The 17,902-nt window shown below is 51.4% G+C and overlaps 1 protein-coding gene, 1 non-coding gene and 1 pseudogene across 2 annotated transcripts; 1 reads left to right on the top strand and 2 right to left on the bottom strand.

Annotated features, from left to right (window-relative positions):
* Positions 1 to 126: 126 nt before the first annotated feature.
* Positions 127 to 5,115, bottom strand: LOC132478557 (spermatogenesis-associated protein 21-like; annotated as a pseudogene).
* On the top strand, positions 2,690 to 2,793 carry LOC132479419 (U6 spliceosomal RNA). Its single transcript, XR_009530535.1, has one exon. It is a non-coding gene; the product is annotated as a U6 spliceosomal RNA (small nuclear RNA).
* An 818-nt stretch (positions 5,116 to 5,933) lies between the features above and the next one.
* On the bottom strand, positions 5,934 to 17,677 carry SPATA32 (spermatogenesis associated 32). The gene is made up of 5 exons (XM_060081778.1): positions 17,597 to 17,677; positions 8,805 to 8,859; positions 7,929 to 7,983; positions 6,616 to 7,607; positions 5,934 to 6,018 (listed from the first exon to the last, which is right to left on the bottom strand). Exons 1-5 carry the CDS (start codon positions 17,607 to 17,609, stop codon positions 5,934 to 5,936), a joined length of 1,200 nt encoding a protein of 399 aa, XP_059937761.1. The 5' UTR covers positions 17,610 to 17,677.
* Between the last annotated feature and the right edge of the window lie 225 nt (positions 17,678 to 17,902).

Here is a 17,902-nt window from a genome sequence, read left to right on the forward strand (position 1 = left end):
CCCAACTCCGGGGACTCCCCGTGGACCTTATTTTTATACAAGATTAATAAAGACGTTTGCAAAAGATCTGCGTCCGCTCCGTGTCCGCCCCCACCAAGCGCAACCTGTTTCCGCTCAGCAAATGCTTTACTTGTACAAGTTCTTCATAGCAGGTCTCTGCAAACAGGCTGGAGAGGGGGAGAAGGGCTGCTTCTGCACTAGAGTTGGAGGGAAGGGAGCCAGCTTCGAATGGCGCGTATACCCTAGCGTCTGGCCCACAAACCCTGCGGAAGCGCGGAGGGGGCGTGCAGAGGGTCAAGCCTGCTGCTCGGGTTAGAGACGCAGGGTTAGCTCCACCTCAGTCCACCTTTCTGCCGGCCCCGCCCCATTTCCGTCAGTCCCGCCTCCTACCTGGGTCCCCGGCCTCGTTTTCTTATGCCCCGCCGTATCCTTAGTCGCGCCCTTGAGTGACTTATTGCATCTCCGCCAGTCAGGTCCCAATTTCTTGGAGTTCTTCTTCCACTCTTCGCCTGCCCCTCCCCTCCCCGTCTGTCTGCCCCGCCCCTATGCTCTCGGTCCCGCCCCACCCCACACATGGCCCGCCCCTTATCTGCATGACCCGGCCCCGCCCGCTGGCCCTGCCTCTTTCGACTTTCACCTTGGCTGAGCCGCCCACGGTTGGGCCGGCGCTTGGGTTGGCTGGGCTGGTAGGACTTGGGAAGTCGGACGTCTGGGCGCGGGGTGCGGTTCCGCGTGTGGAATTCTGACTGCGCCCGCCCGTTCAGGTTAGGTATCTGGGAGTAGGCGCTGCGCGCACCTTGGGGCGAGGAAGCCGGTAGGAGGAAAAGGAGCGGCCAGTTCTGAGAGCGAGTCCCGAGAGAGAGTCCCCAGTCCCGCAGGTCCCCGCCCAGCCCGGGGCGCACCCGCTTTGTGCAGTCCGTGCAGCGAGCACGCCAGCTCGGCACTGGAAACGCCGCTAAGGTGCGCGGCCTGGCAGAAGATCACGAGGCCCGCCTGAGAGCGCGAGGTGCGGCCGTGGCCGCCGGACGCGCCCTTCCAGTTCGAGTTCAGCCGCAGAGACCGCTGCTTCTTGGAGCAGTGGCTTGAAGGAGGAAAGTGGGTAGCCGCCTCACACAGCGCCTCCCCCACTCCTCTCCATCTCACTGGTGGGGGAACCAAAGCAGGACAGAAAGCCACTTTGGCCTGGGGCAAGTTGGGGCCCAGAAAACTGACCCAGAATTCAGGGCTCCCGTCTCTGGGGCAGGGACATCTGGGGACTCCTGCAGGGGCACAGTCTGCTCCCCCCATCTTGGGCCCTGAAGCTGGGTCCAGTTGTGCCCACCTCATCACCTCCTGTACCGACTTGAAGGGCACAAAGCCCAGACTCATCAGCTTGAACAACATCTCTAAGAACAGGGTTTGCAAGCCCTGGGGATCACAGACCCGGCTGTTCCTCACCTTGCCTAGGGGCAGAGGACATGGGGGCAGGTAAGGAAGAGCCTCCCCCTGGCCAGGTCCACTCCTGCCCCACCAGCCTTGCCCCTCACCCAAGCACTGAGTGAGTTGGTGGCTGTCAGTGAGGACACCCAGGTAGTCTTTGAAGCTTACGGTTCCATCACCTGGGAAGAGAGAGAGGAGGGGGTGCTGTAGGTGCCTACCCCCTGCCAAAGCCCTACTCTGCATACGCATTAGGGGCTTGCCAGCAGTTCGAGGCATAGAGCATCCGGTCCTGCCTCTGGCCAAGTGTTGTCCTCGGTTGAGTGGGGGAGAAATAGCCCTTGCCCTTGGGAGCCCCAAGTCAGGATGATTATCACAACAGGAATGTTTAGGGACTCCGGGATAGGCGTGTTGATCAGGGCAGGCTTCCTGGAAGAGGGAACTTTAGAATAGGACCAGGCCCAGGATTTTGTGGGCAAGGGAGGCGTTCTTCAGGGCTCGAGGTGGGAGAGGACAGGAGGGCAGGGACAGGGTCACCCACCACCCAAGTCTGCCTGCCGTAGAACCTCACACATCTCCTGAGGGCTCAGCTGGACACCCACATGGCACTGGGCAGCTTTCTGCTGCGCATGTCCATGGTGCCTGTTGGGCTGGAGCTGAACAGTTTGAAGACATCCTGGAACGCTGAGGGTGGGGAGGGGGGCAGGTGGGCAAGGTGAACCACAGGCACATGAACCCTGAGATTCACCCACTCTAGCTCAGATGGGACTGAGGACTTGGGCTCACCAACCCCCTGTGCATTATAACTTAATGGAGAATAGTGGCTGCTGTGTGTTGGCACTTGTTAAGTGTCCATTCAATTCTCATGTCCAAAAATTGAACTCAGGGCCCAGGTTCGATCCCTGGTCAGGGAAATAGATCCTGCATGCTGCAACTAAAGATCCCGCATGCTGCAATGAAGATTCCCGCACGTGGCAACAAAGATCCCACGTGCCGCGACTAAGACCCGGTGCAGCCAAATAAATAAATAAATAAATAAATATATTTTTTGCGGTACGTGGGCCTCTCACTGTTGTGGCCTCTGCCGTTGCGGAGCACAGGCTCCAGACGCGCAGCCTCAGCGGCCATGGCTCACGGGCCCAGCCGCTCTGCGGCATGTGGGATCCTCCCGGACTGGGGCACGAACCCGTGTCCCCTGCATCGGCAGGCAGACTCTCAACCACTGCGCCATATGGGAAGCCCTATAAATAAATATTTTAAAAACAACGACAACATGCTCACTTCGGCAGCACATATACTAAAATTGGAATCATACAGAGATTAGCATGGCCCCTGTGCAAGGATGACACGCAAATTCATGAAGCATCCCATGTTTTTTATATGTACATATAGCTGATTCACTTTGTTGTACAGCAGAAACTAACACAACATTGTAAAGCAATTATACTCCAATAAAGATGTTAAAAAAATAAATAGATAAAATATATGTAACATAAAAAAAAATGTAATGAACATTCTCAGTTCACAGGCAGTACAAAAAGAGCCCAAATGCTGGACCTGGTCCAAGACTTGTAGCTTGCTAACCCCTATGTTACTGTATATCTGTTGCAATTCTAAGGATCTATAAATATTAAATCATTCTAGCGATCCTATTTAAAAAACCCCAAACAACAACAACAAAACAAACAACAAAATAACTCATGTCCAAGGCCACACCACCAGTAGGGGCAACGCTGGGCTTTGGACTCGGGTAGTCTGGCTCTGGAGCTACGATGCCGAGAGGCTCTAGGAGCCCTGCTGGCACCTGGCCTGTAGTAGGCACTGAAAATTATTGATGATGAATAGAATGATTCTGCTTTGAGGGGTCCCTGCCAGTATCAGGGCATGATCTTTGCAGGGACATTGGGCTCCCCAAATGTAGAAATGATTCCTTCCAGCCCTACTCCCACAGCTCCAAACCCCAGCGGGGGAGGGACCTCAGATTCTTGTTTTCCATCCTTTCTCCCAGTTTCCCTTCTTCTTTTCATCCTGTTCGTCCATCCACCATCCATCGATCCACCATCCAAATACCTTGCTATCCACCAATCCCATCCCTCATTTCCTCCTTCACACTCACACACACACACACACACACACACACACACACACACACACACACACAGCAACAAGCTCTGGGATTGCAGAGATGAGCAAATGAGGCTGGCATGGAGAGGTTACAATACAATCACTGGCTTCTCGCTGTGTCCCCAGCCTCTGGGCAGGCAACTCCATTGTATTCTGCTCCGAGCACCCCCTAGTTTTCCTCCCTGCTCCCAGCCCTGAGGCCCTCACCTGCCAGCTGCCTGGGTGTCAGGGGTAGCGGGTTCTTGTCTGCAAAGCCGCCTCGCGGGAAGGAGGCTGGAAAGGCTTTTGTACCTGCTGCAGAGAGATGCCAGGGCCAGGCAGGCCTTTCCCCAAACCCAGCACCCCAGGCCTGGCCTCAGTCCCTGCCCTCACTTCTCAGACCCAGCGCTTGGGCCTGTCTGTACTGTACGGGTGGCCGCAAGGCCCTTGAACTCCCTCGCCCCCTGGGAGGGCTGCTCAGCCCGTGGCTGTGGCCGCTGCTGCTTCTGTCTGGGTCAGCAGGGTACGCGCTGCTGGAGCCCCCTCCCCCGTCCTCCCAGCCTGCTCCTCTCCTGGGTCTCCCGCGAGCAGTCTTTGAGGCTTCTGTGGAGGCCTTGGAGGCGGGGAGAAGACAGGGCCGAAGGGCCCAGCCCACCTGAGTGCTCAGACTCCAGGGGACCTGAGACCAGACCTGTGGGTGCACAGCTTCCCCTCCCAGGACCCGCGCCGCCCCCGCCAGCCTGCACCCACAGTCCTCCCTCTGGGGGATTCCGGGGGCAGTAGCTTGGAGGAGTGGCGGACCTTCCCCCTGCCCTCGTCCCCTGGACGTTGTCTTTGCTGATGGTGATACCTTGGCCTTCCATCCTCTGCTGCCCAAAGGGCAGTCACAGGCCCGGAGGCCGGTCCAGTGTCCCAGGTCCACTGTCCCCAGGCTGGCTTCCGGGTGGATCTTAGCAACGTTTGGCAGCTGTGCCCTTCTCACCACTGGCCTGCTCCTCTCTGCTGGGGAACCTGCAGTTTTGTCTTTTGTGTTTCTGCCTCCCTTAAGGCATGTGAATTTGTGACTCCACTTGGAAGCTAACAGGATGGTTGAGGCCCAGGGGAGAAGCAGGCCCCAGAGGCCCCAAGTCAAGGCGTGGGAGGGTAGGATCTAGCCAAGTTGGGACTGTGGCCCACCTTACCCCAGGACCCCCAGGAGGGCAGGATCCCTTCCTCCAAACGAGGCAAACCCACAAACCACATTAACAAAATACTGATGCATCCCAACAGCCAGATGACCGTTCTGGCCCAGCCCCTCCCCAGACACTCACCTCTGGGTCTCTTCATCCTTCCTTCCAGCCGCCTGCCCCCTTCTCTGGCCCTGTGGCCCATTCTTAACTGCTCACCCCTTCCTAATCCCATTTTCCCAGGCCCTGGGCACCTCCCTTCTCAGCCCCGTCTCAAGGTGGGGCAGGATTCTGAGGATCTGCAAGGTGGAGATTTCACTGCATGGGGAGCCTTGGCCCAGAGTAGGTCTCAGGGCTCACCAGGTCCCAAGCCTCAGCGCTGCCTCTCCTTCTCTTCCTCCCCAACTTCCCTCTTCCTGCCCATGTCCATCCCCGCACTCCAAGCTCTCTTCCCTCCTTTGCTGCCATCTCCTCTTCCAGAAGCTTCTCCACATTGCCTGTCCTCCCCCACCGTGGGGAGGCTTGTGCGTTTGTGTGCCTGTGTCTGGGTCACAGGTACTGTGTTTGTGTGTGCCTGTGTGCACGGCATGTGTGGAACATGCTTCCTCGGTCTGCATGTGGCTATGTCATGTGAATATCTGTATGTGTAACATGCTGGTCAGCTGCTGGGGTGTGTGTGTCTGTGTGTGTGTGTCTGGGTTGCATGCAGAAGTGCATCATTACACATGGGCTCTCCCCTACGCTGGAGGTACCTCGGACTCAAGGCAGTGGCCCCTGGAGGACCAATCCTTTAGCTTCATTCTTGCTCTCCTTCAAGCCCTGGACACCACCTCTTTCCCATGCCAGGCCTTCCCCATGGAGAGAAGCAGGAAGAACTCCTTCCAGAAGCCTTCTCACCTGCCCAGCCCCACCCCCAGCAGGCTCTCGCCTCAGGCGATCCCAACATGCCCCCTTTTACATCTGAGAAACAGAAGCCTCAGAAAGGGCACCACTGAGGCCTCCCCTAGTCACGAGTGTGCTGCTGGCTGGGAGGTCCGGCTGGGTGCGGGGGAAGTGGGACCACCCATGGGGAGTGAGCAGGCACAAAACAGGGCTGGCAGAGCCCTCAGGGGGCAGGGGCTGCCGGGGTAGCTACAGTGGGGGTGGCATCCCTAAAAAAATTGAGACCAGGATGCCGCAGCCAGAGGAGTTCACTGGTCCAGGAGAATTTGCACAAAAAGTCTGAGGCGGGGGCCGGCACTGTAGGCTTTATTGGTTTTGTCTAGTCTTCTCTGGGGAAGTGGGGGACGACAGCTTAAAATGGATTTTCAGCAATAATGGACTTCCTCCCGAACTGCAACGCAAAAGAGAGAGTGTCACTTGGGCCTTGGTGGGAAGGTCAAAAGAGAGGGGTGAGCCAGAGGCCTCTCTGAGGAAGGCCCTGGGGCTAAGAAGGCCTCTTCCTGCCATGCTGATGGGCGGCTGGTGTTCTGTTGTGTTCATTCAGCACCAGGAAGCACGGGGTGCTGGGGAACCCCGTTTCCTCATTCCTGGCTTGATGGAGGTGTCCTGGGCCCAGAGCTGGGCCATCGGGTTCTCAGTAAGGAAGATACTAGCCTGAGCATTTCCAGTGAGGGTGAGGCTGTCTGTGCTCTGGGTGAGAAGCCTCCTAACCTAGTTCCTGCTTTGAAGCCAGGTCCTTGTCCCTGCCCTGGAGCACTTACCCTCCAGGCCTCCAGCCCTGGCCTTGGCACTGAGCCTCAGCCCACCAGAACCTTGTTTCCAGCAGCCTTTATAAGGTCACTGAGGTTGAGACACCACAGCCCACCCATCCCCCAGCCAGTCCCTCATTCCACTGTCCCCACCCCCACCTGGCTGTGTGAGGAATGGGGCCACCTGCACATCATAACACAGCCCCCTCCTGGGGGAGCTTTGGGCCAGCCTCACTTACTCTTTCCCAGCTCCTTGCGGCTGGGGGGACATGTCTGGGGGCTGGAGAAACTTCACTTCCCCCTCAATGGTGAGCCTCTTGAACCCTGGCTTGCTGAAGTCAAGGTAAGGGTGAGGGAAGTGCTTGTCTTCCTGCTTTGAAGTACCCTGCGGCTCCCTGGCTTCTAGTGGTTCCTCTGGTGGCTTCTCTAGCGCATCTTTAGTGAGGTTTTCCTGCTCTGGCTTGTCCACGGTGGGCTGGGCAGTGTGATCCACAGTGGGCTCCGTGGAAGGCGTCATGGCCATTTGGAGTGGGGCTTTGATCACATGCCCCAAATTGGACAAGTTCCTCCTGCTGGAGGAGGCCATGGCCAGGGAAGATGCGAAGTCGATCAGCTCTGCCAGGCCGATGGTTTGTGGGGAGGGGGACGGCTGGGGGCTTGGAGGCTGCTGGGAGACTTTGTCTGGAAGAGCTGGCTGGGCACTGGGGGCCTGGCTCTGCTTCTTGGAGCACACAGTGTCCTTGGGGGCCGACGGCTGGTCTGGGTGGCAGGCGGTCTCTTTTGTGCTCTCCTTGATGGGCTGCACGTTGATCTCCTGTTGCAGGCTGTGTTCTGAGGCCTGGACGAGCTTGTCTGCCCAGAAGAGGTGTTTGGAGGTCTGCACACAGATGGAGCAGTGGTCGGTGGACACCGGGTCCTCCTCTGTGGTACTCAGGTAGCTGGAGTTTGACCTCACACTCCATCGGCTGATGTCCTGCTGCATTAGCCCTTCCATGTAGGGGTGGAGTGACTCTGTTTTATACCCCTGTGGCTCAGGGTCTTCACTGAAGGGTTCCAAGTTAACCACCTTCAGCTTGGTCTCTGTGTCCAGCTTGGCCTCGGGCTTGAGCATGACAACCGGGCGCATCTCTGGCTGCGGGAAAGGCTTGGGCTTCCATTCTGGCTCCAGTTCTGGGTCTAGGCGCAGGACCTCTTTGTCTGGGTGCTCCAGCTCTAGCAATTCTTTCTCAAGCTGAAAAGTTTCAACAGAAAGCTGAGGAAGCGCCTGCCCCGCAAAGTCCTCCCCGTCACCCATTCCCTGCCCTGCCCGCCTCGTGCTTCTTCTCACTTCCTTTCCCACACCTGCCTCTTCCAGGTGACCTGCCTAAGGCAGGGAGGCGGTGTGGGCAGCTGGTGAGGGCGGGTGTGCGTGCTCGTGCCGACACTGGCCTGGTGCTAGGGTACCAGAGTTGTGCAGGCTAGGGGCTGGTCGGGCTTTAGAGAAGACAGGCCCCAAAGAGCCCTGCCCCTGGACTCCCACCTCCCCATAAGATGTGACGCTGCCCATTATTACCTCCATGTCATCTTCCTCTTGTATTGGTTGGAACTGGTTTTGGTTTATGCCACCCCTAAGACAGAAGGAGACAGAATGGGTGACAGGGCTCCATGGGGTGGCTTCAGGGGACGGTGTCTGGAGCCCTTAAGGCCCCCTGCCTTGTACACGAGCTGGCAAGATGCCCTCAGCTCACTCCCCTGTCTGTGCCCACTCCCACCAAGAATTCCAGACTCATTCTCAAACTTCAGTGAGTTCTGGAAGCGCCTAGAGAGCTGGCCAAGTTGCCCCCCGCCACCCGCAAAAGAGGGATACAGTTGGTTGAAGGTGAGGCCCAGGAATCTTCATTTTAATCCAGCATTCCAGTGAGCCAGTGCCCTTGAAAGCGGCTCCCCGCAGAGGGAAAAGCCCAGAGCAACGCCCTCTCCGGGACCTGCCTGCTCTCAGCTCGGCAGATCTGAAATGCAGGGGTGTATATGGAGGGTGCCCTTGGTTCTTGTTGGTATTTTGCTGTCATCTTGGCTGTTGCCCTCAGGGCTCAGCCACTGTGACCCCTCTCCTTCTTTAGGCAACTGCCCACCTTCCCTTGGACAACTCTGTCCTCAGAGAAAGGCAGCTCTAAGGCGTCAGGTCCCATCCATGTCTTGGGTGTGCCCCACCCCCCCCAGTCCTCCTCCAACTTCAGGGGCTGGGGGCAGAAGCAGAGGATAGTACCCCCACCCCCTGCTGCCTTTTGGCCTGGATACTGCCCTTGGGGGGATTTTGGAAACGGGCAAGATAGAGGGAGATCCTGGGTGGGTACACATGAAAACCTCACAGCCATGGCAGCTGGTGAGGGCTGGTGATCTTGGAGGGTTGGGGAGAGGTCCTACGATGATGGGGGGGACTAGTTCTCACTGTGTATCCACAATGTCCACCGACTCCTTGTCACAGCAGGGAAATCCATTGGCACCTGGCAGGGAGAAGGAGGTGAGGGCAGGGGAGCTGCAGGCGGGGGACAGTCCCTGAGGGGTTCTGGAGTCTGGGCTGGTGGTGCTGCTCCAGCCACCCCCTCCCTCCCTGTCCCTCACCTAAGCCCATGTGCCATCCCCTCGCCCATCCTGCCCCTCGTCTCCTCGCCCTCCCTTGCCAGGGTCACCAGCCCTATCCTCCACGTCTGTCCCTCCACCTTCCGTGATCCATTACTGTCCTCCATTAGGGCGCATACTAACAGTGGTCACTTCCGTTCATTGAGGGCTTCTAGCCCAGGTGTTGTGTGGAGCACTTTATATGCTTTAGCTCATTGATTCAACACAAAAAATGAGAAGAGGTTCATTTGCCCAAAGTCCCTCAGCTGATCATTCAGGAAGTCAGGACCTGAATGCAGATTTCACTCAAGAAACTCTTTACTCCACTGTCCCGCATGCCGTCCTACCCTGGAGCCTACAACTGTGTGGGGTTCCCCATCGCACCCCAGATGAACTTCACCTTTCTCCATTCCTGCCCCCCTGCCCCCTTTCTCCACTCTCTCTGGCCAGGCTTCAGATTTGCCACTCACTCTAACCCTGGCCTCTCCCGCCCTGAAATCTGTCCTCTCTTCCCCTGGCTTCTCACACCATCACACCCTGGGGTCATCTATCTCCAACTCTGGGCCAGAGTTCTCACCCCAGGCGCTTGATTTGAGGTGAGGCTGACACCCATCTGGTTATTTATGAGCTCCAATCGTCCTCTGCAGGAGAGACTGACTCCTTGGGGGAGGCCCCCCCCACCCCAGTCCCCTTCCTGGAAGCTTGTATCTTTTATTGCAGAAGCTTCTTTTTCATCTTCTGGGGATAGGGGCCACCAGGCTGTCCCATTCTCTGCTTCCTAGCGTACTGGATAGAAGTTGTTGGTGGGGCCATCATGGCAATGGGCAAGCTGGGTCCCTACGAGCCTGGAGTGTGGCAGGAAGTGACAGCCTTGTCTCTGGCTGAGAAGAATTGCTCCCAGGATTAGACCAGAAGGATTAGAATGTGCTGTGGCCTCTCCTTAGAGATGTAGAGGTTGGAGAGTGTCCTTGAATGGCTGGCGCTGTTCCTGGGATTTGGCTTCCTCCATGTTCAGTCTGGGCCTGGGATCCAGAGTGCTGGGCTAAGAGTACACCAGGGACAGGCTCACAGTGGTGGGCTCAGTGGCCTCTTCAGAACCCATCACCTCCTTGACCACCATGCTTCCTTCGACCATCCCTTGGCTTTCTCTCCATGTCTCTCTTCCTTTGCAATTCTACCTGCCCCAAGTGCTGCTATTCCTCAGGCTTCTGACATCAGAGACTTCTTTTGCTTGCTTTACAAAGTTTCCCTGGGAAATTTAATCAACACCTGCAGCCTTAAACCTTCCACAAACAGCAACTGGATATGGATAGAAGGGTAGAAATTATTATAGTGTAAACCTCATTGCAGCACTGGGGGATGGAAGCAAAATCTGAGGTTGATTCAACTTGGGGCCTCTGTATCCAACTTGGAGCCTCTGTGCCTAACTTGGGGATGTTTTATTAGGGATTCAAGTGACATTCTGTAGTGCGTGAAATCATTTCAATTTCCAATTTTGGGTTGCTATTATATAGAAATGTATTGATCTTGTATCCTGTAACCATCCTAAAATCTTATTAGTTCTAGTAATTTTTTTTAGATTCCATAGGGTTTTCTATGTAAACAATAATGTTCGTGACTCAACACAGTCTTACTTCTTCGTTCCCAACCTGGATGTCTCTAATTTCCTTTTCTTGCCTTATTGCACTGAGAATAATCTCCAGTAAAATGTTGAAGAGAATTGAGAGTGGATATCCTTGCTTTGCTCCTGAGCTTAGGGGGAAAGCATTTAGTATTTCACCATGAAGTATAATGTTATAATTTTTCTCATAGATGCCCTTTATCAGGTTGAGAAAGTTCCCTTCTATTCCTAGTTTACTTAATTTTTAAATAGGAAGGGATGTTGGATTTTATCTGATGCTTTTTCTGAATTTATTGAGACTATCTTATGGTTTTTCTTTTATATTCTGTTAATATATTATGTAAGTTATATATAGCATATATTATGTTAACCTATGTTACATATTATTCTGTTAATAATTCTTTTATAATTTGTTTATGGTGAAATAAATTGATTTTTAAAAGAAATTTATTTATGGCTGCGTTGGGTCTTAATTACCGCACGCGAACTTTCTCTAGTTGCAGTGAGTGGGGGCTACTCTTCGTTGTGGTGTGTGGGCTTCTTATTGTGGTGGCTTCTCTTGTTGCAGAGCACAGGCTCTAGGCGTGTGGGCTTCAGTAGTTGTGGCACGTGGGCTCAGTAGTTGTGGCGCATGGGCTTAGTTGCTCCGTGGCATGTGGGGTCTTCCCGGACCAGGGCTCAAACCCAAGTCCCCTGCATTGGCAGGCGGATTCTTAACCACTGCGCCACCAGGGAAGCCCTAAATTGATTTTTTTAGACGTTAACTCAATCTTGCATTCCTGGGACAAATCTCATTTGATCATGATGTACTATCTTTTTATATATCATTGAATTTGATTTGCTAACTTTCAAAAAGGATTTTCACATCATGTTCACGAGGTATATTGGTGTGTAATTTTCTTTTCTTATTATGTCTTTGTTAGGTTTTGATATTCTGGCTTCATAGAATGAGTTGAGAAGTATCCCCTCTTCAATTTTCTGAAATAGTTTGTGTAAAATTGATATTATTTCTTCTTATGTTTGGTAGAAATCACAAATGAAGCTTGTGGACCTGGGCTTGGAGTTTCCTTGTGTGAAGATTTTAAATTACAAATTCAACTTTCAAAAATAGATACAGGGCTATTTAGCCTATCTATTTCTTCTTTTTTATTGTGGTAAAATATACATAACATAAATTGCCCTTTTAAAACTATTTTTAAGTATACAGTTCAGTGGCATTAAGTACATTCACATTGTTATGCAACCAACACTATCCATCCCCAGAATATCTATTCTTCTTGAGTCAGCTTCTGGAGTTTGTAATTTTTTGTTAAAGGAATTTATCCATTTCACCTAAGTTGTCAAATTTGTTGGCACAATTTGTTCCTAATATTCCCTTGTTATCTTTTTCATATCTAAAGAATCTGTAGTGATGTCACCTCTTACATTCCTCATGCTAGTAATTTTTGTCTTTCTTTTTTTCTTGTTCAGTTTGGCTGGAGATTTATCAATTTTGTTGATCTTCTTGAACCAGCCAGAGATATGTCTGATTCCTGTCTGGTCACCCTAAAGTGACATCTGCCAGGCAATAGGCTCCTGAAGTCATAGGTTCCCAATCAGCTTTTTATGATTTCACTATTAGACATGAACAACCAAGCATCACCAGGTATTTGAGAAAACTGCTAACATAGGAGTGACAGACCAAGAGAAAAAAGCACTCCAGAGTACCAGAGGTAATTTGAGAAACTGAAGGAAACTTAAAAACTCTAATCATCTTCAGAGATTCAGAAATGAAGATATTCAACAATATATATTGCATCCAGAAAATAAGAACAGGATACTATTTTAAAAAAAATTAAGAAAAGAAAGAGCTTTTTGGCAAATAGAATTGGAAAATAAAATACAGAGAATATTCCTAGAAAGTAGAACCAAAATATCAAGACAATGTGAGAGAAAAGGATCAAAAGGAAATCTAGGGCTTCCCTGGTGGCGCAGTGGTTAGGAATCTGCCTGCCAATGCAGGGGACACGGGCTTGATCCCTGGTCTGGGAAGATCCCACATGCCACGGAGCAACTAAGCCCATGCGCCACAACTACTGAGCCTGTGCTCTAGAGCCTGCGAGCCACAACTACTGAAGCCCACGCACCTAGAGCCTGTGCTCCACAACAAGAGAAGCCACTGCAGTGAGAAGCCTGCACACCGGAACGAAGAGCAGCTCCCCACTCATCACACCTAGAGAAAGCCCACGCGCAGCAATGAAGACCCAATGCAGCCAAAAATAAATAAATAAAATAAAGTTAAAAGGAAATCTAATTCTGGGTTATAGAAAGGGGATTCAGAAAGAATGGAGAACATGGAGAAGAAAAGAGAAATCAATATTTCCCTGAGCTGAAGGATGTCATTGGCTTAAAAAGGGTTCACTGAATGCCCAGCACTACAGATGTCAAAAGATCTTTGCTGTAAAAGTTCATTGCACCAAGAACAAAGGATTCCTAAATGTTTCTAAGTGGAAAAACAAGTCACCTACAAGGGGAGGAGAATCATACTGGCAGCAGAGTTAGCAACAAAGGTTGTCTTTAAAATTTCTGAGGAAAATGGTTTTTAACCTAGAATTTTATATCAAGCCCAACTATCATTTCAGCCATGGAAAACTCAGAAAATGTACCTCTTTTTTTTGGGGGGAAGTTATTTGAGGATGTGCTAAAGCAAAATAAAGGTGTAAAACAAGAGAGTCAGGAATGAAATAGTGTGTCCACCCCTGGAAAGAAGCTAAGTCCCAGATGTTAACTGTATAGAGGCCTACAACCAGTACACATTGGTGCAGGAGAATAGAGGATCCTGAGCAGTAGGTCTCTGAAATAAAGAAGATCTGACAAGGTAGTTGGCTAGATATAGAGGTTGAAGAAAACAAAGACTATAATAAAAGCGAAGAGTACAAGGAAAAGGCCACTAAAAGCTCCAGGAAAAACAAAAAGCTGTATGAGAAAGAAAAGGTAGTTGTGGTACCTTTTCTGGCCCTGCAGTGAACAGTTGTTATGTAGTCACAATAAGGTAAATCCTGTTTATTAACTTTCAACTTTTAGAATCAATATATAAACAAAATTTGGAAAACATAATTATGGTTATGGGACACTATGAATGTTACCGACCTTGATATTAAAAAAACAAAAATACAGGTTAGAGGCTTTGGGAGGTGTAAGGCAGGGAGGAAAGCTGAAGGGAAAGGTAGGGTCACTAAAAACTTCATCTTACTATGTGTGGTGTCAAAAGATATTCTCTAAAGTTGATGAAAAAAATAAAGATATAAGTATATTAAATTTACAAAGGTTATCAGCATATCTAAAAACAATTGAAGTTGGGAGGATGGGGGAGCGTGGTGTCATTAGAGCAAGAAAGTGGTAATGTCTAGAGCTGATAAACCAAGAAAAAGCCTGTGAGCTTGTAGAGAGATAAGAAGGTAACTAGGCAGAAAAACTGTTCACATGAAACAGGAGTGGTTGCTCTGAGGAGTGAGGCTGGGGGTGTGTGGTACAGGGGATTCTGGTTTCTCAGCACTGAATAAGCTCTTCAGTACTATTTAACCACATGCATATATTTCTCTGATAAAGTTAAAAGAAAATGTTGAGCCCCAGCTACTGGCCAGGCACTGTGCTAGGGGCAGAGGAGATAGTGATGGACATACACAGTCTCTGCCCCCTTGGAGCTTTCAAGCCTGTGGCTGTGACCGCAGGAGACCCTCCAATCTCTATTTCTTACTCTCACTTCTCCTGCGTTCTAGACTCAAACTGCAATCACTGATTACACATTTCTCCCTCAGGGGGCCTCAACTTCACCTTGTCCAAAACACTACGGATTCCTTGTCAAAGCCTGGAATTCCCCTGTTTCCTATTGTGACGTTGCTCAGGATTCGCCTCTTCCTGAAGACCTTCCAGATTCTACCTTGAGGTGCTGAGCTAGGGACTCCTCGTCCAGTTGCCCCCACCCCACCCCTGCAGACTTCCATCTAAGCACACAGCTTCTTGCTGACCCTCAGTTAGAGGTGGGTCGGGTGCGTGGGTTGCTCACTTTGAATCTCTGATCCTCTACACGGAGAGTCAGACATAACATGGATGCCCAGCAGAAGTCTGTGCAAAAAAATGGTTTCCTTATCCCTCTCACCCTGCCAAACCCTGAGGTTTATCCCCCATTTCTGACCTCAACTTCACACCCTGGTGTCCAGACTCTAGCCTGGCCAACACGGTTCTGCATGTCTGACCTGTCTTCCTTTCCAATCTCTCATCTCTGGATAACTTCTGCCTGATTCATCCTTCATCCTATCACCCCAATTAGAGATCTGGGTCATTTGTGATCCTCTCACTTCCCCAGCTTCTGACCTTTCCACCACTGCTGTTGCTGACCTTCTCTTCTGACACCAAAGTCAACACAAACCCAGGACTCACTACCCCTCAAAACTCAGTTCTGAGTGCTTTGCACACATTCGATCCTCAGAGCCACTCTATGCACAGGTGGCCACGACTCTCCTCTTACAGATGAGGAAGCTTGCACAAGTCACACAGCTCTTAAGAGCAGTACCATGACCTGAACACAAGTCGGACTGGCTCCAAGCCCTGTGGTGCTAACCATTGTGCTGTCTGAATTTTCTTTAGGCCTCTAGATGGACCACTGAACCATGTCCCCCCACCCCCATTCCCACTGGGCATCTCAATGACTGCAGAGTGAGCCTTCTGCATCACCCCTGCCTCTGCTCACATCCAGACTCTAGGGTGGCCTCAAAGATCCTGCATGGTCTGATCTCTGCCTTCTTTTTTCATCTCCTGGTATCCAGTTCCTTGCCTTGCCCCAAGCCTAAGACACCCTGGAGCATGGCAGGGTCTTTTGTGCCCCAGTGCCTTTGCACATGCTATTTCTGATACTCAGAAAGTCTCTCTACTGACAAAATCCTACTCATGCCTGACAGCCCAAATCTCCATTGTCGTCATCTCAGTGATAAACCTAGCTATCCAACCTACATTTTAATTTTTAGTTAACTCATCAGACTCAGGGCCTAGCACAATACTAAGCACTTACAAATAATAAATGCTAGCGAGGGTGTGGAGAAAAAGAAACCCTCCTATACTGTTGGTGGGAATGTTCTCACTATGGAGAACAGTATGGAGGTTCCTTAAAAAACTAAAAATAGAGTTACCATATGATCCTGCAATCCCACTCCTGGGCATATATCTGGAGAAAACTCTAATTCAAAAAGATACATGCACCCCAATGTTCATTGCAGCACTATTTACAATAGCCAACGCATGGAAGCAACCTAAATATCCATGGACAGATGAATGGATAAAGAAGATGTGGTATATATATATATATATATATATATATATATATATATATATATATATATATATACAATGGAATATTACTCAGCCATTAAAAAGGCTGAAATAATGCCACTTGCAGCAACATGGATGGACCTAGAGATTATCATACTAAATGAAGTAAGAGAGACAAAGAAAGACAAATATCATATGATATTGCTTATATGTAGAATCTAAAAAAAATACAAACAAACTTATTTACAAAATAGAGACCCACAGACACGGAAAACAAACTTATGGTTACAAAAGGGAAAGCGGGGGTGGGGGGGCGGGTAGGGATAACATATACACACTACTAGATATTAAAATAGATAACCAACAAGGACTCACTGTATAGCACAGGGAAGTATACTCAACATTTGTAATAGCCTATAAGGGAAAAGGATCTGAAAAAAAAGAAATATATATATATATATAATATATATATATATAACAATTACTGTGCTGTACACCTGAAACTAATATGACATTGTAAATCAACTATACAATTAAAAACTAAAATAGGAGTTCTCTGGTGGTGCAGTGGTTAAGAATCTGCCTGCCAGTGCAGGGGACACGGGTTTGAGCCCTGGTCTGGGAAGATCCCACATGCCGAGGAGCAACTGAGACCGTGAGCCACAACTACTGAGCTCGCGTGCCACAACTACTGAAGCCCACGCATCTAGAGCCCGTGCTCCACAACAAAGAGAAGCCACCGCAATGAGAAGCCTGCACGCCCCAACGAAGAGTATCTCCTGCTCGCTGAAAGCCCGCGCACAGCAATGAAGATCCAACGTAGCCACAAATAAATAAATTTATAAGTAAATTTATAAATCAATTTATAAAATAAAATGCTGTTCTCTGCTGAGACTAACAAACAAAAAAAAAGAAAAAGAAAAAGAAAAAAAGAGTAAGTCCTGGAGGGGTTACAATAACTGTTGCAGGAGGGATTTAAGTCGTCTGCATCAATTTGTTTGCCGTAGGCATTTGGGACGGGGGAAAGCTGCTCTCTGGTAGTTGGTTCTTGGCACGTTTTGAAGGCTGGCCCATGTCCTCCTGGGAGCGAAGGTCCTGAGAAGAAAGCCTCCATTTCGGGGGAGGGGGGATCTGAGCCCCCATTATTAGAAACCTGGGAGATCCAGGGCCCTGAGGGGCAAACATCTTTGCTCGTTGGTACAGAGAAGAGTGCAAAGCAAAACGGATGCGCTCAGTAAACGTCTGTTGAAGCAGATTGCTTTTCCCTGCAAAAGCTCCAAGCATCAACCAGGAACAACTTGATTTGACTTGGGGGTGGTTCTCGGCAGTTTGGGATGATTCATGTTTCGTTTCTGGGCACAGGGCCACTGCTCTTTCTGGGTACCCTGAAGTCCTCCAAGAACCCGCCGGGTCTGCGGCCTCCACCCCTCGGTGTGCACGTGTGTACACACACGCTTGTGCACGGCGCAGGGCCAACGCTGGGTGGGTGTGGTGGTCAGGGTAGCACCGCGCCTCATCCTCGCTGGGATCGGTAGGGTTTTGGCTGGGGTCGACCTTCCTTTCAGGCGCCAGGCAGGGGCCCCGGCCGATCCCCGCCCCCGGCGCCCCGCCCCTCACTTTAACTTCTCCCGCCCGGCCCCGCCCCGGCCGTCCCTCCGCGCCCGGCCCCGCCTCGCCGCGCGCCCGCCCGCTCCCACCTGTCACCCCCATGCTGACCGAGGCTCTGTCTGGGAGACGGGGAGCGGGCTGGTGGCTGCTGGCCCTCCGCCTCCAGTGCGCTCTTTGGTGGCGGGCTGTGGAGGGCGGTGGAGATGCCAGGGGCCGCCGGCGTCTGTGATGTCGCCGCCTCTGTGACATCCCTGCCGCGACCCCTGCGGGCAGGGAACAGCGCTCACGATCCCGGCGCGTGGGTGGGCTTGGCGTTGGGGGGCATCTTCCGGGCTGCCCCACCTCGCCCCGCAGCCGGATGCCCCTCTCCCGGAGACATGGGGCGGCTCTGCTCT

Source organism: Mesoplodon densirostris, chromosome 18 (assembly GCF_025265405.1).
Source record: "Mesoplodon densirostris isolate mMesDen1 chromosome 18, mMesDen1 primary haplotype, whole genome shotgun sequence".
Lineage (NCBI taxonomy): Eukaryota > Metazoa > Chordata > Mammalia > Artiodactyla > Ziphiidae > Mesoplodon > Mesoplodon densirostris.

Coding starts and splice junctions, on each gene's coding strand:
- SPATA32 (XM_060081778.1), bottom strand. Junction 7,608..7,928: donor AAGAGGAAGATGACATGGAG/GTAATAATGGGC, acceptor GAAACTTTTCAG/CTTGAGAAAGAATTGCTAGA. Junction 6,019..6,615: donor CCGCAAGGAGCTGGGAAAGA/GTAAGTGAGGCT, acceptor TTTGCGTTGCAG/TTCGGGAGGAAGTCCATTAT.